Source organism: Mchenga conophoros, linkage group LG17 (genome assembly GCF_057382185.1).
Source record: "Mchenga conophoros isolate Kocher_MC1m ecotype Shallow Benthic linkage group LG17, M_conophoros_male_GT1.1, whole genome shotgun sequence".
Classification (NCBI taxonomy): domain Eukaryota; kingdom Metazoa; phylum Chordata; class Actinopteri; order Cichliformes; family Cichlidae; genus Mchenga; species Mchenga conophoros.
This window is the reverse complement of record NC_140542.1, coordinates 37761595-37778276: the sequence shown is the minus strand read 5'-3', so window position 1 is coordinate 37778276 and position 16682 is coordinate 37761595. Positions and strand designations below refer to the sequence as shown.

General features: G+C 41.1%; 2 protein-coding genes across 2 annotated transcripts in view; one reads left to right on the top strand and one right to left on the bottom strand.

Moving 5' to 3' along the window:
• LOC146555891 (DENN domain-containing protein 11-like) overlaps positions 1 to 10089 on the bottom strand; it is a 15305-nt gene extending 5216 nt beyond the window's left edge. The window contains exons 1-3 of the mRNA XM_085251878.1: positions 9248 to 10089; positions 4683 to 4782; positions 4313 to 4471 (exon numbers count right to left, since the gene is read on the bottom strand). Coding sequence (XP_085108004.1) covers positions 4313 to 4471; positions 4683 to 4782; positions 9248 to 9635 — 647 coding nt within the window. The 5' untranslated portion in view covers positions 9636 to 10089. The remainder of the gene's footprint in view (positions 1 to 4312; positions 4472 to 4682; positions 4783 to 9247) is intronic.
• arl1 (ADP-ribosylation factor-like 1) lies at positions 9869 to 16669 on the top strand. Its single transcript, XM_085251880.1, has 6 exons — positions 9869 to 10359; positions 11938 to 12075; positions 14647 to 14728; positions 15108 to 15219; positions 15393 to 15571; positions 15664 to 16669. The coding sequence occupies exons 1-6, from the start codon at positions 10356 to 10358 to the stop codon at positions 15692 to 15694; spliced, it is 546 nt and encodes a 181-aa protein (XP_085108006.1). The 5' UTR covers positions 9869 to 10355; the 3' UTR covers positions 15695 to 16669.
• The last annotated feature ends 13 nt before the right edge of the window (positions 16670 to 16682 follow it).

The window sequence follows — 16682 nt, the reverse complement described above, 5'->3', positions numbered from 1 at the left end:
ACTTTCCAAGTAGTATCAACCTTAGTCTAGCACATCAGGATAAATAGAGCCCAACCGGATTTTTGGAAGCCTGATACTGATACCAATATTTGGTGATTTAAAAGTCTGATATCTTGATATTTCAGACAATATCTTTTTCTTTCACACATGAAAGAAATAAAAGCTATCTAAAAAAAACGTGTTATGTTCAGTGATTTATTAAATTGTTTACCCTGCTCAGATCAGCTGATTATTTAATTTGTAGTGTTGTTGGTGGCAGGAACCTCTGTAAAATGAAGTCACTACAGAAATGCTAAAATCTGTAATCCCTCAACTGGTAACTTTATCGTGCACTCATCTGGTCTGCATCAGCTAGCTGGTGTTATCTGATAACTTAGCACCTGCCTCAGCTGCAGCAGCCAAAATGATAATGCTGACGTTTACCAGGGGTCGTGGGTAAAGTTAGGGCAACTGCATCCATCTTTTATATACAGTCTATGAGTTTCATTGAGTTTTCACTGATAAACTAGATTGGAACAGCAATGTAATATATTCAGTTTTAACATTAATAAACTGCATTAAACTCTTACTCTGTGCTGCCAAAGCTACCATTCTGTCAAAAAAGGGGGAAAGTCACGCTAGCTCATTAATTTTTTTCCCAATATGCAGCTTACTCCTCATGGATTTGAGCTAAACTTTAAGTTGATCATGTTTCTTAACTCCTGAACCTCAGAAATGATTTAATATTGTCTTTTTTTCAAATTTTATTTCTTCCAAATTAGAAACTAAAATTACCAAATGCTCCTTTTTGGCCTGATAAATCTTTTTTGTTATTGTTGTTGTAAACCTACTGTGGATCCATTTTCTGTGACTCAACTAGTAAAACAGTAGTTTCAGCAATGAATCTTATTAAAGGCCTCAAAGGTTCATCACACAGGGTAAGTACTTATCAAGTAGCTGTTTGTGCTTAATCTCAAATCAAGGTAGAATTCTAGTCGCTCTGGCTCCACTGTCGGGTTTTACTACAAGATAAAGGGTCACATTTATCACCTGTAAATGTTTTTAATGTGTTTTGTGTTGCAGTGGGAGTTGCTTAGAGTTTTCAGGCTGCAGTTACTCTATGCCAAGACACAATTTCATTCATCACACCTTTCTTTTTTTAGCTTTTCCCTGCAAAACTAATGAGTTCCACAAGCTGCGAGTGCAAAGAGAAAACAAATAACAGAACATGTTTAAAAAAGCAGCGAGATCGAGCGAGCGAGGGGGGAAACTCTTCGCAAATTGCTAAATATCTTAATTGCCTTGTGACCAGCAAGAGAGGCCATTATGTAAGAAACAGACGACTACAATGGCAGCCAGCAGATGGGGAATGTGGTGTGAGCTATGTTGGAATTGGTGAGTAAAGAGCATGACCGCTGCATGACTGGAGGCCAGGAGAGGCCAGGGTGTGGGAACTGTGGAAAGAGGAAGAGAGGACTGTAAGGGAAAGCAGGGAGAAAGAGAGTCCGAGAACAGAGGGAGACGTGTTCGAGGAGCTGCTGAGGAGGAAGTGTGGCACGGCTTGGGATGAGGCACTGGAGTAAAAGGGCCTGTGCACACCACTAGTAACAATAAAGGGAAGTGAAGTGTTGTCTGGAGGAATGTGCTTCTTTTCAGAGAAAACAGGAAGCATGGAAAGTGCGAGCTGTTGCTGTAAGCAAGCCGGTGTCTTCTGTTGCATGTAGAGCTCTCACTTATTTGTATAGAAGAAATCGAGCGATTCTGAGCGGTGGAAGTAAAACGGCGCCGCCGGCTCCTCCACGTTGTCCTTAACCCCAAACTGCTCCCTGTGCAGCTGCTCGACAGCAAACACACCAGTCTGCACCAGGTGTGTCTGTGTGCTAAGGGTGTTCCCACTAGCCAAGTTTGCACACCCACATCAGGCAGAAATTTCTTATGATTACATCTTTTCAGACTTGTTTCAGCACAGAAAGGAAACATGGACACTGAATGCTCACTGTTAAGCTACTGATTTTTTTTTTTGGTGATTAATGAAATAATGATATACAGAAATGATCGTTTAGCCTTTAGTCTCAGTGTCACTGCTCTTCTGCAGCTCCTTACCAAAACTGCACTGTGTGATAACAATGAGAGGTGAACTATAGGCGATAAGACTGTACGGGATACACTGGTGCAGATCACATGACAGAGGATCAACAAGGAAGCCTGGTTCTGTGCCAATTTAGTCTTTGTGCACATGGACTCAGGGTATCTCTGTTCAGAGCAAGTTGCACGGCACTCTGCACAACTGCACAGATTAACAGTGAAGAGAGGTGAAAATTAGCACTTCATTGCTGCCAAGCACAAGATTCCATTCCACATACCAAAAATAGCTGTAGAGACACTGATGTTGTCTCTTTGTAGGACACTTAGTGATAATCTTTTTAAACCGTTTGTTATTCTAGTGAGCAAAACTCACTCAGAATTGGCCAAAATCTGCCATTTTCTTAATGCTACATTTGGTTGTGAATAATCATACTGACCCAGGGTGAGTCTAATCTCTAATAAAGACACAATATAACACTAAACATTTATCGATCAATGAATAACTCATTGCAGTTTGTTCAAAGTGGAAGATTTGCTGAATTTATGACTTCTCACTATCTTATCGATTGATCTCAGCACTGAGAGAAACACTGACTTGAAACATGGACATTTAAACATCTGATCTGAGATCAGGACATACTTATTCTCTGGGAGAAGACATGTGGTCTGATCAAAACCTTCTTCTGATATATTTATCCTTTCATTTATCTGGATTATTAACAAGTGACCAAAAAGAACCTACAGTACTGCGTACTCATTTCTTTATAGTTTTTTTAATAGAACAGCTGGTAATAGGTGCAGGAATTTATTGTAACATCCAATCATAACAGGAAATACTTTATATAATACAAATTCTTGATTTAAAGTTAATATTTGGTATGCCCACCTTTATTCTTTAGCCTGAACTCTCTAAATTAAGCTTTCTTATCATTTGTTTGATTAGTCATCTGGAATTTGAAAATGTTGACACTGACCTTGAGGACATGACTTTCAGATTCCGTTTGTCTGCTGCATTTAGTTTTTAGCCCTGTCACTTCTTCTCCTATCCTTCACTTATCCAGTTTCCCCAGATTTTTTTAAGGACGCATTGCACACAGTGCCATGATATGCCAAATTTTCAGCTAATGACCCTTTGTGATTGACTTAGTTTGCAAACTTATTTCAAGCTTATCTTTGGCATTTTTGTAGATTCAACAAAAAAAAAAAAGTGAACAAAATATGTGTTATGTGACGTGCTGCTGATAACAAAAGTATCTGAAGATGGGTGTTATGCTTAGACAAAACTCTGGTTATTCTGTTTAGATAGTTGAGTAATTAAAAGTGTCAAGTGGCTTTAAAACATTCCCCTGAAACGGATGGGCACAGGGACTAAAAATGAGTTAAAAAGCAGTGAAACTCCAAAGGAAATGTGTTGAAAGACCTTCAGAAACCCTGCAGAACTATTGTTTAAGCAGACATTAAAAAATTACAGGTCTGGCTATTAGGAAGAAAAAAAACAGAGGGAGGGGGGGGGGGGGGGGGGGGGGGGTCAAGACTTTTAATCAACACTGCATTCAGTCACTACAGGTAATTACATGTTGTGTACAAGTAACATTAATTGAGGTGTACCACAGGGTTCTATTTTAGGTCCTTTTAAATTTTCAAACCAGTTTTCTTAGAGTTCAACTTGAACAGTCGACTAAAACGAAGGTCAACTCTTTTTCATTATAAACAAAAAGTCACTCACTCACTGGCCTTAAACCAGTTCAAAATAGGCATCACATCACATAACTCCAATTTCCACTGTCTTTGAAAAAGTTTCCTTTGCATTTTGTGTCCGTTCGGTAGGGGTTTTATATTTCTCTCAACTGTAGCTTGATGTTCATCTTATTTTGTTGCCATTACTGTTTTTGAAGTATTCTCTATTCAAAATATTATGAAAGCTAGAAAAATACATGCACACTCCTACCAAAGAAAGGGGATAGGTGCCGGGCCAAAAACAGATAGGAAAACAGCCCCCCCTCCCCACCCCCTGCTTGCACACTGTAGGGATAATTACATTGTTAATTCATGTGCACTTTGGGTAAACTTCTGTTGCTTTTAAACATGCAATATAAATAAGAGTGACCCACAATTCCCAAAAATATGCTATTTTCTTTACTAAAAAACTAAAAAGTACACTCAGTTGGTTGGTCTAAATGTTTCGTTGATAGAAAGTCATAGATCTTGATGAGCAGAGCTCTCCATTGTACAAGCTCAGTGCTCTTACCTGACCTGGTGCTCCAGGAAGCTCATGTAGCGGTAGAGCAGGGTGTAGGAGGGAGACAGGATCCCAACCGACTTCATCCTGGCCCCCCTCTCCACCGTGCTCTCCACTGCCATGTTGGCAAAGCAGGCGAGGCCAAAGTAGCAGCCCTTACGGAAGTAGCTGTGGAAAGAGGGGAGAGGGACACAGATGAGGCCATGAGTCATGAAAAAGCAAAGATGCTGCCAGATGGCTGTTCCTTTTTTTTTTTTTGTCAGGCAACACTTTCCTCGGCTCTGTCCTGCCAGGATGAGGACATGGGGGTGCATCCTAATACTTAAAATTAGCGACTCGGCTGTGTAAGAGTGTAAGAGACACAGATACTGATCCTTACATGAAGTCTGTGCTGACTCGGTGGGAGCCGCTGGCAATGGCTTTGAACTCCACTCCATCCAGGTCCATGTCTTTGGGCAGACACCACTCCAGCATGTTTCCTATCACACCCAAACAGCACAGAGACAATAATAATGATAAAACTTGAATAAATGGATATAGGCTGATACAGGAACAGACAGTGTGTTTTCAGGAGTCCAACTATATTCCCTGGAATTCATTACTTGTTGGTTGACGCAGCTGAGCAAATATGAGCTGACAGGAGCTGAGAAACCGAAGGTGACTCAGCCAGTGTGCCTTTCAATCTCATCATGAGATCTCTGCGTAAGAGTTTCTGCTGAAATATGAGCTGATCAGTGCTTAATATGAAGTTGCTGGTGTCTGTCATCCACGAAGAAAAGATGCTTTACCGACAGCTGGTAGTGACTTCAAGTGTTTAACTTTGACTCTCATGCAGTGCTAGGTGTATGGACCAGATGTTACTCATGGGTCTTGCTAAGAATGGAAAGTCAAAGTAATTTTACAAACATCTGGTTTTGCTTTGATCTATGATCTATGGGTGTGGATGCACAACTAACATCCGGGAGGAATTATCCTAAAATCCAAATTTTGTCTAAACATTCTCACAGCATCCTACAGCATTATTATAGGTGGAATAACAAAATCCCTGTACACTGAGCCTGGGTGTGCCTGAGGTTTGTTCCTGTTAAAAGGGAGTTTTTCCTTCCCACTGTTGCCAAGTGCTTGCTCATAGGGGGTCGTCTGAGTGCCTAAAGCTGCTATAAAGCAGCTTGAGACACCTGTTGCAGTAATTTGATGCTATATGACTAAAATTGAATTATATTGAATTCTGTCTAGGACCTGGTGCACCTTAGGACACTTACACTTTCCAGGAACACATTTGCCCAAATAACACATCCACATACCAGATACAAATACGAGAGAAGTTACTCAGCAATGAAAACCACGAACACTTGCCCACAACGACAATACAGCGATTCTGTGATGCTCAATATATTGCATGATAATCTAAATCAAATTTCATAAGCATATTTGCGATAAACTGCTTTATTTACTAACATGAGCACATATGAGCTCAGGGACTGAACCTTCAAGTACAAACTAATGATGATTTTTTTTTCATGTGTCCATCTGCCTCTGTGTTATTATGTTTCATTTCGATGTAAGGAATGAGTCATAAAACGGCGCTTCATCTCGTATCTGACATCAAATGCTGTGTATCAGAAAACAACCTTGATGAAGAACTCGTGTTATATAACTTCAGTTCAGTGCCTTTTCTAAAAAAACATTATAAAGTATTAAAATTAGATATTTGCAGAGTACCACAAGATCCAGAGGACACATATATTTCTATAACTTAAGGAGGAGAAATATATGTATTTATTCACCATGTTGTTTGTCTGTATACGTGTTATTATTTTCCAATTATAACGGTATATCAGTTCAAGTAATTAGCTCTACTTTGCTGTTCCTCACTGTCTGCCATTTTTCCATTATTAACCTTTTTATCCAGTACAAATTTTTTCACTTCAGTTCCCTTCGCTCTCATTCATCTGATAAGTGCTGCCAATGGGAGTCACGCCGAAGTGAGTCTGCCCACATAGCAAGCAGGTCTGGCCCGGATCTGGTATCAAGCCGGCACTGCTGGCTGACTTCTGGCATGATAAGACGTATGTGGTGGATCAATCTCTGGCTCCTCTAGTCTGCATGTCAAGAGTATGAATGTAGTCAGGAAGAACTCAGTTTAGAGAAAGTGTGTGATTGGGTAAATGTGGCATGTTGTATAGAGCACTTTGAGTAATCAGGGAGACTAGAAGCACTATATAAGAATCAGTCCATTCATTGTGTGAACAGAGTTTTGTCATGTTACTTTTGCACTGTTTTGCATGTTCTGGCACATGTTGATTTTACATGGCTTGATTAAGGTACACATTAGGCTGACATCTGGGACCAGAGCTGAAACTATTCTGAGCCGGCACAGGGCCAGCAGCAGTGTGTCTACAACTGGCCCGTGGCTGCACACAACTTAGACATGGCCCACATACCACAAAGAATGACGGCCCTTTGGTGACCCAGATCAGGTTTGCCAGAGTAGTCCACATATGGGCCAGCACAGGACCACCAGTTTGTCTGCAACTGGCCTTGTGCTGGCCCATGTGTGGGCCCCATCTGTCAAACCAGATCTGGGCCACCAAAGGGCCGTCATTCTTCGCAGTATGTGGGCCATGTGTAAGCACACTGTGTGGGGCCAGATCCGGGCCATACCAGGTGGTAGGTCAAACCAGCATGGGGAATCCTTTAGTTTCACTGGTGTAGTGTATAGATAGCTGTGTCACAAGAAAATATATATACACATCGATATTCTAACAATGTTACAGTAATGTGCATAGAAGCTTTAAGAAAGAAATCATGGTAAATAATCATAATAACTCCCCCAGTAACTTTGCTTTGTTTGATATGTGATGAATAATGAATAACACTCAAAATATGAGTAATGACAAAAATAAATATATTCACTGTAAGTAACTGTATATGTATGTGTAAATAATTTCATCTTACAAATAATGATTTTGATTATTTCATATAAAAATGTCTGTGAAGGTTCTCAGTCATCCAGGTCATCATAGTCTAAGGAGCTTGCAAAGAAAAGCGTCTGGACTTCTTTAAGTTGTTTGAAGACGTTTCACCTCTCATCCGAGAAGCTTCTTCAGTTCTAAGGTCAAATGGTGGGGAGTCCCAGATTTAAACCAAGTGGGAGAATATCTCCCCACAGAGGGATAAAAGGACCCCCTGATGATCCTCTAATCGCCTGAACCAAGGTGTGAAACTGGGTGTGGGTCCCAATCAGTGGTGCATGCTGTACAGTGCAGCGAGGAATGCCCAGACCTCTACATTGGAGAGACCAAACAGCCACTTCACAAGCGTATGGCACAACACAGAAGAGCCACCTCCACAGGACAAGACTCAGCAGTCCATCTGCATCTTAAGGATAAAGGTCACTCTTTCGAGGATGCCAATGTTCACATTTTGGACAGAGAGGACAGATGGTTTGAAAAAGGAGTGAAAGAAGCCATCTATGTCCAGTGTGAGCGACCATCTTTGAACAGAGACGGTGGTTTACGACACCAATTGTCTGCCATCTATAATCCAGTTTTGAGTTCCCTCCCCAGATGCCTTAACGCCCACTCACATCCTGGGCCATCTGACCTCAGGAATTCGCATGATAAGGTGGGGCCAGGTTTCACAATGAGCTCACCCGAAACTCTGGCTGATTGGGACCCACACCCAGTTTCACACCTTGGCTCAGGCGATTAGAGGATCATCAGGGGGTCCTTTTGTCCCTCTGTGGGGGGATACTCCCACTAGGTTTAAATCTGGGACTCCCCACCATTTGACCTTAGAACTGAAGAAGCTTCTCGGATGAGAGGTGAAACGTCTTCAAGCAACTTAAAGAAGTCCAGACGCTTTTCTTTGCAAGCTCCTTTGACTTCATATAAAAATATTTGCCATTATATTATGTTGTGACAACTCTACCATTATAAGACACTATACTTCTATATTGATGCATCCTTCCTTTATAAACATATCTGGGTGGCGTTCGACTTAGAAGGGCACTGATGTTTCTAAGTGGTGGTTAAAGAAGAATTTGTCCAATGTGCCGCTGCTCGTTTGATCTGGTTTTCTTTTAAAATCCTACAAATGAACATCTTTTGTGTCATCCTGTTTTTATCATACCACAGACTAGACTCCTTAACAGAATGATGTAACTGGAAATTATATTGTGGAGATAAAAATGTATTATCACGTGGTTCCAGCAATAAGCAAGCATGTGGGATCGGGTCATGAGTGGCCTGGAAGTCCACGGTAACACTGATGAGTGGGAACTGGGAACTGATTCAGCTTCAGCTTATCTGGTAGCTTGCTGGTTTCTAATTGAGGTCTTTCAGTGAAGCCCCTGTAACACAGGTACTTATGATTCTTTTCGTCAAATCTAGAAAATAAAACTGCTCATCACACCATGCTCCTGGTCTTCACTCAACCAGACACCGCAAAATCATAAAGTGGCCAGCTCCACCCTGTAGGGAATATCCTGCACTGCATGCCTCCAAAGCATCATCATGAAGCCTTAAATCCAGTGAATCGTAACCTGATCTCCTGCCTCCTAAGTAACTGTTTCATAGTGGGTTCGCCCCTGTCTTTAACATATCTGTCATTAAAAATGTATGGCTCTACTGTGCATAAAGCACCAGCTGATTGATTTTCTACCACAGCACTCTTCCTGACATTTTGTCATGGCTTATTCTGCCACTAGGCTTGCAGAAGATGTCGTGCCTTTAGATAATGTCTCCAAACTACTGTTGCAGGTCAGAAAAAGCCACACCTGTGGTGGTCTGCAGACTTGGTCATTCTGAGCGTCAGACACAACAGCTGCATCTGTTTATTCTGACCTGTCTATAAGCTGATCATTGCCCTTCTTTTAAAGCCTGCCTGTATTTGTTTTTATAAGGTTAAATAAATTCCATATAAGTACATTTGATGTCCCACCTGATCTGGTATTGAATGTAACCACAAACACCGACACTATCTGGTCCTTTTCCTCCCATTTCACCATCCTGTCTTCTAGCGACACCTCTCTCGGTCCTGTATCCGAGAGATGCTCCTCCTTGTCGGGTGGCAGCGCTTCGTCTGTACCCGCCAGATCGCTGGAGGTCGCGGGCGGGGCGCTGCAGCCGTCTGCGTTGGAGACAGACCTGCTGGCAATGGGACCCCCTGGTCCGCTGCTCCACCCAAACCCGGGCGCGGAGCATCCTAAGGCACGGCTGTTGGAGGGACTCGACAGTCGTTCCTTCGTCGGAGAAGTACCTCCGGTCTTCTCCGCGGACGGAACCTCTTCCCAGTCTAGCAAAGGGGCTCGGTCCGACCGCTCCACCATCCTGGCGGTCCCGCCTCAGTCTCACCGCGGATTTGTAAATGATGTCTCAGCCGACAGTGACCAGGTCCATTCGTGGATAACTAGAACTCAGAGCAATTTCTTCACAGCGAAGTTACTCCTAATTCATAACGGCTATTCATAACGGCTGCATCTCGTTTTAAATAAACATTACGTATTAGCAGCTTGAAAGCCTAGCTTTAAAATCTTTCCAGTATCTGGTGATCATAAATTTGATGCTGTTCAGAGAGGGCAACTCCTTCGTCTAATGCGAGTTGCGTTCAAAACTCTTCGCAATTTTATTTGTCACATTCCCTTGGCTGAGACTGGCTTCAAAACAGTTAGGAACGCGACTGCTTTTTGTCTTCTTGAATGTAGCCTGCGCTTTAACGTCTTCTTTTCGCGTGCCGCACTTTCGATCACTACGATTATATTTTTATAAAGCAGCGTAGCCAATACGACACATTTTATAGTAATATTTTTTTTTTATAAACGGTCAAATTATTAATTTATTAGCCAGAGTTACTGAAGTTTGCTCCATTTGTCGCGATTTCTTTATTTTATATTTTATTAGCGCTTTTGTGTGTGACGAATGTTGCTAAGCAAACTCCAAGCGACAAGTTGGTGACGTCGTTCAGCGACACGTCAACCACACGGAAGAAGATCCGCATCCTGTGAAATCTGGCACTTTAGTGTGGAAATAAGGACCCTGGCTTTATCAAAATGGGTGAGTATTTTCACAATTGCTCAGCAAAACGTGATTTTGTGTAGTTACATGTAATCTTCGTGTGTATTAATGATTATATCCCGGTATATCCCTGTTTGTTTGTTTAATTTAATGTGCGAGTGTAGCCAGTTAGCTTGCCTGCCAAAATTAGCAACTTACAGTGAATATGTTTTGCTCTTTATTAACAGCATGTTGTTAATATTCCCCGACCAAACAGTTCTGTTGTAATTAAAACATGAACATACTGGCATTGATCATGAATGATGACATGCATTTTATTTTCTGCTAATACCAAAACTCCATAACACTGTGTGTAGCTAAGCTAACTGCAGTTTGCCTGGTTGACAGTGACAGTAAATCGGTTAGTAGCTTCCATGGAAATCAGGAAGAGAGTAAAGAACTACAAGCCTAAATGTATTCGGCATATTCGCCTTTTTGGTCACTTCTGCTTGTCAAATCAAATCAATTTTATATTTATAACACCGAATCACAACAACAGTTGTCTCAAGGCGCTTACGATAAATTAAAACCAATAGAAATTGCTTTTATTTTATAATTTACACAGCTTTTTAACTTTGGTGGGAAAAATCATAAATTATATACATTTTCATAAAGATTTTAAGAACTGAAGCAGTGGAATCTCTCGCACAGGGCATCATACATTTTCACCTACTTAAAAGTGAAAAGCAAAGACTTGCGTCCATTGTTGGGGGCTGTATAGTATTTGGTATTCTGTACCTGTTTGGTCATTTATGGTTGTGATAAAAAGGCATGATTTTATCTGTCCAATTATGTCTTTGCGTTAAAGCATCTGCAGCTAAGCTCCCACGTGTTCAGTATACCTACAGTATGTAGTATGTGTGTGTATTATCATTAATACACTCTGCAATTAATCTCGGGCTTTGCTAACTGCTAGCTTGGTCTCTGTCGATGAAGATTTTTATTTTGGCCGGTGTTGTGCCAAAAAGTGATCGTCTGTCAAAAAATGATTAAATAACATTACAATTAGATAAATAACTATGTTAAACATATGTCAAATTTATCCATAGCCATGAGTGAAGTTAAGTTACAAGGGAGAAGCTGCAATCACTTTCTGGCAAAGTGATTTTTATATATCCTTTATTTACCCAGTTAAAAACTATCATTGACATTGAAATTGTCTCCTTTAAGAAGGATATGGATAAAGGGGTAGGAGAAATTGCAACAAATATAACATAAAATTTGTATAAAGATATTTGAAGTGGCTAAAAAGGTCTGGATCGGTTATAATGTGGGTACAATGTCACAAAGTCATAAAGATACTTTCGAGTTAATTTCTCTGTTTTTCATAAAACCCCATATAAATCCTGTTGACTACAATCTTTTAACCAATGCAAGCAGAGACATTACACATTTAAAAAAAACACATAAACATCGGAAATGACTTTTTGGCGCAACACCAGCACTCTGTCAATGTTAAAAAAGAAAAAGCAATACTACCCCTAAAAATCCAAGGAAACTAGGTGTTTGATGAAAAGTAAATATTTCTGCACATTCATCCTTTTTTCTCACTACTCCTTTCTTTTTCTTCTTCTTCAGGTGGTTTCTTCTCTAGTCTCTTCTCTGGCCTGTTTGGCACCAGGGAGATGAGGATTTTGATCCTGGGTTTGGACGGTGCCGGGAAAACCACAATTCTGTACAGACTGCAGGTTGGAGAGGTGGTGACCACAATTCCCAGTACGTATTTGTTTTGTCTGTATCTCGATTGCACATTTAGTGGCTCCATAGTGTAGGGGTTAACATATTCACCTTAGAGATTCTAGACTGATATCAAGAGGGGAGTCAAACCCAGCTTCAAGGGAGTCACAAGCTAGTGTTCTCCTGTGGTATTCCCAAGCCTGGGAGGCATCCATCATTAAATCTGCCATATACAATGTGGGTCTCCATGTATAGATTTGCTATAGTGACGCCTTTGAAAAAAGGGAGCAGCTGAATGTCTTTATGCCTTCATTTTCCTGCTGTGTCAAGTTCAACTTTAAATTTTCACACTCGTGTGCCTGACGTTCAGGAGCTCCAAACTCCTGCTGTTTTTCTGCTTCGAGAAATATTTGTATAAGCAATACCACACCCCCTCCCCTCCTCCCACATTCCAGTAATTCAAAGTGAAAAAAAGCTACCGATATTGTTATTGTGAAGAAAAATGCTGCAGTGCCTGTTCCACCTGTACCCGTATGAGACATGCTCCACCAGCGCGGTGCTGATGCAGAGCCTGTTCTGCCTTGGTGTCTTTTGAAAGCCAGCCAATATTTTGACAGGTTTGCCAATGATTTGTACATGGCATTACTTGCACAAGTAGCTTTGATATCCATGTGAGATGAATCATGCAGCAAAGAACTGTGCCACTGACTTTGGGCCCAGCAATTATGTGGTACGCTGTGCTGGTGGAAATACATAAACCGTTTTATGATTGGTCACCTCTACTGTGATTTTGGAACAGTGGTGAGATATTATAGGTGGATTTAACTGTTACATGAAGTGCCTCCCTGTAGGGCTGACACAAACGATTATTTTGATAGTCGACTAGTCACCGATTATTTTTGCGATTAGTCGACTAATCAGATCATGCATCCATTGGACGGAAAATGTACAGCTTATTGCACCAGCATGCATCTGCTCTTATATAACTATGATTAGCTTACAGCTTTAAGTGTTTCATTTGTACGTGCTTTGTCTTTAGGGGCCACCGCATATATTTATATATAAACATATAAATAAAACCACTTTTTTTTTTACATTAGTAATTCCTTTTGTGCATAATTTTATATTGTTGTTAATAATAAATTAATTAAAGCAACAAAACAACCTGAAGAGCCGGTTCTCTAAAAAGAGCCGGAAATCCCATCACTACTGAGCAGGGCCGCGCTATGAATTCTGGGACACTGCTTCTTCTTCTTCTTCTTCGGGGTTTAGCGGGAGCTGGCATCCTTGTACGTGCAGTGCTGCCATCTTCTGTTTCAGTCCGTTATTACACTCTTAAATCCTGCTACTTATTCCTGCGTCTTTTGTGATCTTACAAAGCTTCAAACGACGCGTCGACTATTAAATCAGTCGTCGACGATTTTAATAGTCGACGTAATCGTGACTAGTCGACTACCTCCCTGCTAAGATAACCCAGCATCTCCAGCACAGATGACCTGATCCACAGCCAGATAAAATTAGTGCATTTGGCAAAGAATGGCCTGACTGATTTCCATGGCTCAGGTTTTATGTTGGCGAATGATAAGAAAATGTAATGTGGTTCAGTGAGAGAAAAAGAGAGAACCAGTGTAATTCGTGTAATATGCCTTTAATCAACTGCCAGACAGTGGGAGTTATCAGAGTTTGACGCATCAAAGGCCAGCGAGCCGAGCAAACTAACGAAGCACTCTGACCCCAAACATCCCTTCTGTGAGAAACCTGTTTTATGCAATCACAGCGGATTTGACTTGGCATCATGTCAGATGACATGGAAGCTACTGTAAGTAGATATGAATACAGGTTTGGGGTTTTTTTTGTTGCAATTTTTGCACATTGCACTTTATGTAGTCCTGTGTTGATTGTCTGTTATATGTAGCACCGTGGTCTTGTCTTGGAGGAATGTTGTCTTGTTTCACTGTGTACTGCACATGGCTGGAGTGACAATAAAGCCTCTTGACTTGACTTGAGTTGAGTTGTGGCTGGGACAGAAAAGGTTTAAATGTATTGCTATGGAGACAGAGGTGTCTGTATAAACCAATCGAGAGCAACACCATAAATATCCAAAAATGTTCAGCTGACCTCGAGACTGGTTTTAATCAGATTTTGGTTAATTTAGTTTTAAGAACTCAAACTATCTTCTGTGTGTGAAGTTCACTTCACAGGTTGTTTACATTTTTAGTAGTTCTTAATCACAGTTCCACCCAAACTTCCCTCAAAGCCATGTTGCGTCAGTGAGTGAGAATCTTTTTATTTCTTTTTTTGTAAGATACCTGACTTATTTAGCTGTTATTTAAAGATAAGGGTATTTTGTTGTTTCCCATAACAAACAGGAAACCGTTGGATAAAACATTACAATAAAAACCCTTTAATACACCTGAAGTGATTGGAGCTACTCAGCTGCTTTCACATATTTCTTTTCCTAAATAAAGTGTTTTAATATTGAGCCTTATTTGTCTTTCTATGTCATCTTTAAACTGCACCACAAATATCTTTGCAGTATGCATTTTCTCCTCATCTCGTTATTATAGTGCATAACTTGATTATATGAATAATATTTTCTTTTGTCGGCAGCAATTGGTTTCAACGTTGAGACGGTCACGTACAAGAACCTGAAGTTCCAGGTGTGGGATCTGGGAGGACAGACGAGTATCAGGTAGGTGGTGCTGTGAAAATGCAAGAAAACAGCCTCCTGTGGATTTGTTAAGAGTAGAGAATTGAGGCCTGCGTGTGTTTCTAACTGGAGATTTACATTTTTCTTTTCATTTGAATAAGCAAAACAATTTCATCTTTGGTTGAGACCATACACAGATTACTGCTGTAAGAAGCTGGTGTGTTCTTAGCTCGCCATCATTCATTTTCATTATTTTCTCAGTGTTTTCACCTTCCAAGTGTTTGGTATCTTTGCCTTCATCTTTATTTTTGGATTGTTGCACTCAGTCTCCACCTCTCACTCGCTCTTTGATGGAGTTCCTTCCTCTCATCCTACCTGTCTCCAGTTTATCAGCATTTCTATTTAATTTTCTGCTTCACAGGCCCTACTGGCGCTGTTATTACTCAAACACAGACGCAGTCATCTACGTCGTCGACAGCAGTGACCGTGACAGGATGGGCATCTCGAAGTCTGAACTGGTTGCTATGTTGGAGGTAAGTGTGCTAACTGTCAGCTAGCAGGTGATAATGAACCCAGCAGCTGGAGCTGTAAACGGCTTCCGTCATTTGTTTCCGTTTGTCTGATAATGTGCAGCAGCTGCTTATTGAAAGTTGGAACAAAAAGGTCCACTTTTCACGCTGGAGTTTTGTGACCATGTCTTGTTCAGGAAGAGGAGCTGAAGAAGGCGATCCTTGTGGTGTTTGCAAACAAACAGGACATGGATCAGGCCATGACACCGACCGAGGTGGCCAACGCCCTGGGCCTGCCTGCCCTTAAAGACAGAAAATGGCAGATCTTTAAGACTTCAGCCACCAAAGGCACAGGGCTGGACGAGGCTATGGAGTGGTAGGCTGCTAATCACACAGAGCAATGAGACTAATGGAAGGATATCATTTACGTGTTCTCCTCTGAACTCGGTTTACTCTCACTGCTTGCAGGTTGGTGGATTCCCTGAAGAGTCGGCAGTAAAAGGCTGGCACCTGTTCTGTCAGAAGTCTTGTAATGGACTGCTCCCCATTTCCCTTTTTACATTGGACAGGTGATTGCACTCCTACCCTTCCCCATCACCTTCCCTACATTTGACCCATCTGAAGCCTTTGGCCGAGTCCTCCCCATGCCAAACGCCTCTGAAGCCTGGGACCGAGCAGCAGAGGCTGCAGTAACATGTGGACTGGACACAGACAAATGAAGGTTTGGGAGAACTGTAAGACTGCAGCAATGGATGAGCAACAGTTTAAATGTGGTGTCAACATTTTCCTATATCTTGGCAACACAAAGTGACAGCTGATAACTGTGACATATATAAATAAATGTTGCTAATTTTATTAATACATTTACGGTAGTTTTGAAGTCATCATGGATTAAAAATATTCATTCAGCTTCAGTTTTAAATCCTCTTGAAGGATGCTTTGCAGCCAGACAGCATTTACCATGTGACGAGCACTACAGTCACTGAAAAGATCCAGCAAATATCCACCAGGAGGCAGCGTTTGACCATTAAAGGCACAAACATTACAAGACCCGACAGTCCTGCTCCTGAGAGGGTGAACGTCCACCTCAGTGCAGAATGTTTATAGTACACTGGACTCGCATTGATTTTCCATTCCTCGTTGAAAACAACATTCACTAAATCGCAAAAAAATTATTTTGACTCAGAATGTGGAAGAACACGTTTCTTTGTATCAGCCATCGTCTAGCCAAGTGTTACTGCAGCCTGACCATTTTTTGTACTATATAGCAGGCAGATGGTTTGTCACCAGTTTCTATTTTTCCTTCTGTTGATTTGTTTTAAATAATTTAGGGGTTACGTTTTTGGGTGCAGCTTTGGCATATTAGTCTTTCAGCTACTGAACACTAACTGTATGCTCAAAGTTTTATGGTTGTATCTGCTTGTACAGTGAAACTTATTCTCAGTAAAGTTTGCTTTCAGTGATTGTATCAGCACTGAGACTTGTTT